This window comes from Cariama cristata, unplaced genomic scaffold (genome assembly GCF_000690535.1).
Source record: "Cariama cristata isolate BGI_N322 unplaced genomic scaffold, ASM69053v1 scaffold11641, whole genome shotgun sequence".
Taxonomy (NCBI): domain Eukaryota; kingdom Metazoa; phylum Chordata; class Aves; order Cariamiformes; family Cariamidae; genus Cariama; species Cariama cristata.
Window position 1 is genome coordinate 7,323 of NW_009599849.1, and position 5,308 is coordinate 12,630.

Consider the following 5,308-nt stretch of genomic DNA (forward strand, 5'->3'; position numbering starts at 1 on the left):
AGAAAAGCAAAGGGAACTAACATTTTACACACAATGGAGCTTTGCAATTCTCAAAGGTTTATTGAAAGTATCTGCCCAAGTCAGACTTGACCTGCCACGAGGACCACACGACTTGAAGGAACTGGGGAGACTGCTCCCTCATGCCACAGGATGAATACATGTTCTGCTTGCCCACCTCCTGATTGCTTCATATGGCATGGATTTGAATGCTTTAATTCAGAATATAAGAGGGTGGGAGGAGTATTAATATTTCTACTGGGAAACTGATGCCTTTTGGTAAGCTTCCCCAGTCAGAAAACAATCATCTGCTTTCAACAGCTTTTGGTTTCTGAGATTGACTCTCTTCCTGCAGTTCACCTCAAAGATGTTAGTTAAAAACAAATACCCCTTTTCCTGGGACGAGCTGAATGCCCTTTGGAGATTAGGGAGAATACTCACTACCAGGTAAGGTCAGGTTCTAAACTTCTGCCTACAAAAGAAAGTCCCAGTGGTGGAGGTAGTATGGGTTCTCCAAATAAATGCTGACAGCCAACTTGCAGAGCCACTGCTCTCTATGGCTGGGATAAGTCAACCGAAGAGGAACCCACCATCGAACTCAACAAAAGCAACTGGAAGCCAGCAAAATGTTAAAACACTCAGAAATCAGAGGAGGGAAGGAACAAGTGATATTGGCCAAAGAAATCTACAAATCAGCTGACTATGGAAGAAGACTACTTGGCTCAGAGATGCTTTACTGTTTCCTCCACTTACAGTTGCCTTCCAAAGTGGATTACCACACTCCCTAAATGCCCTAGTATTTCGCTCCTTCCCTTTTTTGCATGACTCATAAATCACATTATGCCTGTATGATTTTTTTAAAAAAAGAGAAAAACTTCACAAGAAGGGAAAAATAATCATAATTCTATAATGTTATCTTATATCACAGAAAACTGTGTACATTCTTTCCCCATACAGGACATATTTCAAATAAAATAATTTTAACACCAATAATGATAATGCTCCTTCTTCCCAACAGAAGTAGAATTGTTTTTTCACCCCAGTTTGGTACATAAATATAAGAAAATAGTCTTTGAATATTTACATCCAGGTGTTTTAAATGTTATTTCTTGACATATTTAATTCTCATTTTCTCTCCAGCCACGGGCATTCTTTCCAAATTTATATACTAATCTCCGACCATCCACACGCTCCAGGATTTCTCTTTTATAATAGTATCTGTTAAAATAAAAATATAGAAAAAGATTTCAGATTAAATTCACCTATGGCCCTAAAAGACCACTGCCAGGTAGGCAATCCAGCTAGCTGAAAAGTCTTTATTTTCTATTGATAGATATATATATATATAATACCTAAGATTATTATAACTGAAAGACAAGAAGAGAAGTAAAAATTGATGTCTTCTTTTTACTTTATATTAATTATCTTCTGAGTTTGAATTTCACCATATTTCAGGTCACAGCATATTACCATATTTATCACACACTATTAGGAGGTTTCACGTGTTTTTTTTTTTCGAGATAAGCCAGGATTTGAAATCAGATCAGGAAAGAATTTCAGCTTCCATTTAAAAATACATTTTGAACTTTCGCAGATTATGGAAAAATGCTCGAAATGTTAAAACAAAGAACAAAGAAAATCCTCGCATAGAATTTATAAACCTGTTTTAAGATAATGGGTGGTGCGTGTGTCTAGTTTCTGAACATTGCTGGAAATAAGAAGGTCTCTGGCCGTTACTGGGCCATTTAAGCCTTCCCAGTTCTGTAGCACATGAACTTCCAGCTTGCTACAACCATGTTTCCTTCCTATGTTGGTTGTTTGGGTGGACAGCAACAGAATGTTTATTACATATATAACACATATGTATGTTACATCTATTATATATATTATAGTATACAGAAACAGGAAAGGAAAGAAAAGACAAAGAAGAACATAATATTACAATCTCAAGATTAGTGGGAGAGACTCAGCTTTCAAAAAAAGCAACTGGTTCTGCTGACAATTCATTTTTAAAAGTCCACCAAATTCTTCACTCAGACAGTCTCTTTACATGCCTCAGTCTTCTACAGCAACATCTCAGCTCACCTCATAGCCCGGCTGAGTTTCTCGTAAGTCATGCTGCTGTTGTTTTTCTTCTTTCCCCAGAGCTGAGCCACAGCTTCGGATTTTAAAAATCTGAAGACACCTTCTGACCGGTCTTCCCACTTGATTAATCCTGGGTTTTTCTCAGGATTGAGCAGAATATCTCGAATAAATTCCCAAAGATGAGTTCCTCGAGGGTCTGAAAGAGGAAAGGGGGCCGGAGGAAGGAATGTCTAAAGAGCTCTCCGGGTTATGCTTGCCATTTTTACGTCATGCTCTTACAGTGTGTCATCTACAGATGGTGACCTGGTTCCTGGGGCATAGGACCCCCACCTCAGAGATATATAGGCAAAAGACGCTGACAGCCTTTACACTACAGCTGGAGGTGAGTGTCAGCCTTCGGCAGTCTGAGCCCTGTGGCAGGCAGGCAGGAGCCCCAACAACCAGGGGAAGCAGAGTCCAAACCACCCACTGCTTCCTTCTGCCTTTGGCACTGTTTCTGCCCTGAAGATAGCATGTTTAAGTCTTCCTCTCATCTCATTTGCCCATTTTTCCTGATATTCTTCTACAGTGTGGCATATAACCTGAAATTATCATGCATTATGTGAAACAGCCAAGATAATTGTGAACCAGGCAGTGAATCTACACACATTTAAAAGACAGACAGAAGGCAAAGGAGGTGACATGCTGTTCCGCATCAATGAGTATTTGGTCCTAGGTCTCTTAGGTAGACTTAAAGAAGTAAAAAGGCGTAGCGTGGATAGAGAGATAGTGACAAAACTGGTTAGCCAAAATTGTATGTGAAAAGGGTGTAAAAAAGTTTGACCACGATATCAGAAAAGGCAAAAACAGATCTCCAATTTCAACATGTAGACCTCCCAGTTTAAGCACAAATACATCCCACGGTCACTCCAGAGACGGCATCAGAAAGCCCAAGTCAAAAAGAAAAAAAAGATTAAATAAATCCAACAAGTCAGATGTAGTACTTTATGAATGAAGAATAACAAGCACAGTGACAAGGTGGGCCAGAAAGATAGCAGTCCTTTGGTCTGACTTCAAAAGCATGCAAGGGTTTAGACCAAATTAAGAAAGAAACAAGCTAGCCAAAGACGTGCAAGTAAATAGAAAACGATATACAGTGCAACGTGAGTAGAAATAAGATTTCAGTCAACTAATCTAATATTTTTCTTTGTTATTATAATTGTTTTCCAGAACAAACAAAATGTGGTGGACTTAGTCTGTCTGGACGTCAGTAACATACTTAATAGATGCAGATTACAGAGCGGTGCTGAAGAAATTGGAAATCCAGGGGACTAGCCCAGAATGGTAAGGTGACCTTTTCTATATGCCAAGGCTGTGACTGAGTTCTTGGAATCATAGAATATCTCAAGTTGGAAAGGACTCGTAAGGATCATCGACTCCAAGTCCCTGCTCCTTGCAAGACTACCCAAAACTAAACCATATGACTAAGAGCTTCGTCCAGACACTCCCTGAACTCTGATAGACTTGAGGCTATGACCACTTCCCTGGGGAGCCTGTTCCAGTGTCTGACCACCCTCTCAGTGAAGAACCTTGTCCTAATGTCCAATCTGAACTTCCCCTGAGGCAGCTCCACTCCATTCCCTTGTGTCCTATCGCTGGTCACCAGATGCAGGAGGTCAGCACCTCCTGCTCCACTGCCCCCTTTGAGGAAGGTGTAGACTGTGATGAGGTCACCCCTCAGCCTTCTCTTCTCCAAGCTGAACAAACCAAGTGACCCCAGTTCTTTACAGGTCTGCCTTTGGACCAGTCCTATCTAATCCTTTCATTAGCAACCTTGATATACACACAAAAAAATAAACAAAGTATCTGTGTGCAGATAAAAAGTTCAGGAGTTCTGGTTGGGCAAAGTCACAGAGCAGGGTAAGAAGAGGAGTCAGGAAGAGACAGAAAATCTGTGGACCAAACTGAAACAGGATGAAATTAATTACTACAAAATGCAGTGAAGGACCAATATTAAGGTTTTCTATTATAAACAGGGAATGACAAAGGATGCAAAAGATGTACACAAGATATTTTCAGTATAAAAATGTAAGTAAAGTACATTAATAGAACTATGTCCAGAAATCACAAATATGGTAACCCATCTTCAGAGTCAGGTTGAGTCAAAACTAGCAGAAAAAACAGATGAAGGGAGTGGACAGATTGTCATATCAGAGGAGAAGAAGGTGGCAGGATTGAGGGGCAGGTGCTTGCTCGTGACATTGTCCATGAGAAGTTCTGCAAGGAGATGCTGAGCAGGGTCCCTGGTGCATGCTGCACCAGGCAGGGAGGGGCATGAGCATGGCCATGCCCGTGCACAGACCTTCCTGATTTAATCCTGGGTCTCCACCATTCCTTTACTCCAGTCCACCAGCCCAGCTCAACATAGGGCAGAGGTAACTGGTTTCTGGTTGCTTCCTTATAAGCTCTCACTAATAAAAACAATTTGAAAAGTGTAACAATACTGAGTCAAAAATAGTGTAAGCAAACAGTACTAGAAACAGTCAGATCCTTGGAGGATTCAATCACAATAATGATCTAACTAGTTTTGCGTTCAAAATACTTCCTTTTCCCTCCTGAAGGGGATTTATTTTTTCTGCATTTCTTTTCCTTCAATCAACCAACCATTATAAACATGGATGTTGACTTACTGTGCTTCTTGGTGTGGGACTTTGGGGTATGATCTTGCGATTTTTTCACATCTGAAGAATCTGCAGAGAAGGAAAATGAAGCCTATTTGTAAATTTGATTAAAGGCTTTCCATTGACTAGCAGGTTGAAAGAAATAAAACCACAAAAAAGAATGAGTATCTCTTTCAAAGATAATAACTTTTCAGAAGGTAATCTAAGTGAGGAGGAAGGGGGAGAGTTTTGTTTTCTGTACTATATGTTAATCAGAACACTTCACAAAGAGACCATTGATGAATAAAGAATGAATGCAGAGGTAAACATTTGGCTTTTGAAACCTAAATTTGATTAACAAATACCTCACCTCATGTTATGTGTGAGAGAGAGAAAAAAAAAAGACGATCATGTCTATAAAAGGAATCCTGAATTGTCCCATTATGTCTTAGTCTTTGCAGAAGCATGTATCTTTGGGGGCTTATTTGTTTCTGAAGAGATGATCTAATGTGAAATGTATGCGCTGGTACCAATGCACAGAACACCTACCTGACTAAAACATAATGAACTGGCAAAGCGTTGTTGTT

General features: G+C 39.9%; 1 protein-coding gene across 1 annotated transcript in view; it reads right to left on the reverse strand.

The window, feature by feature from the left end:
- Positions 1-886: 886 nt before the first annotated feature.
- EHF (ets homologous factor) overlaps positions 887-5,308 on the reverse strand; it is a gene marked incomplete at its 5' end in the record, with an annotated part of 10,338 nt that continues 5,916 nt past the window's right edge. The window contains 3 exons of the mRNA XM_009709828.1: positions 887-1,215; positions 2,083-2,278; positions 4,752-4,811. Of these exons, the coding sequence (XP_009708130.1) occupies positions 1,116-1,215; positions 2,083-2,278; positions 4,752-4,811 (356 nt within the window). The remainder of the gene's footprint in view (positions 1,216-2,082; positions 2,279-4,751; positions 4,812-5,308) is intronic.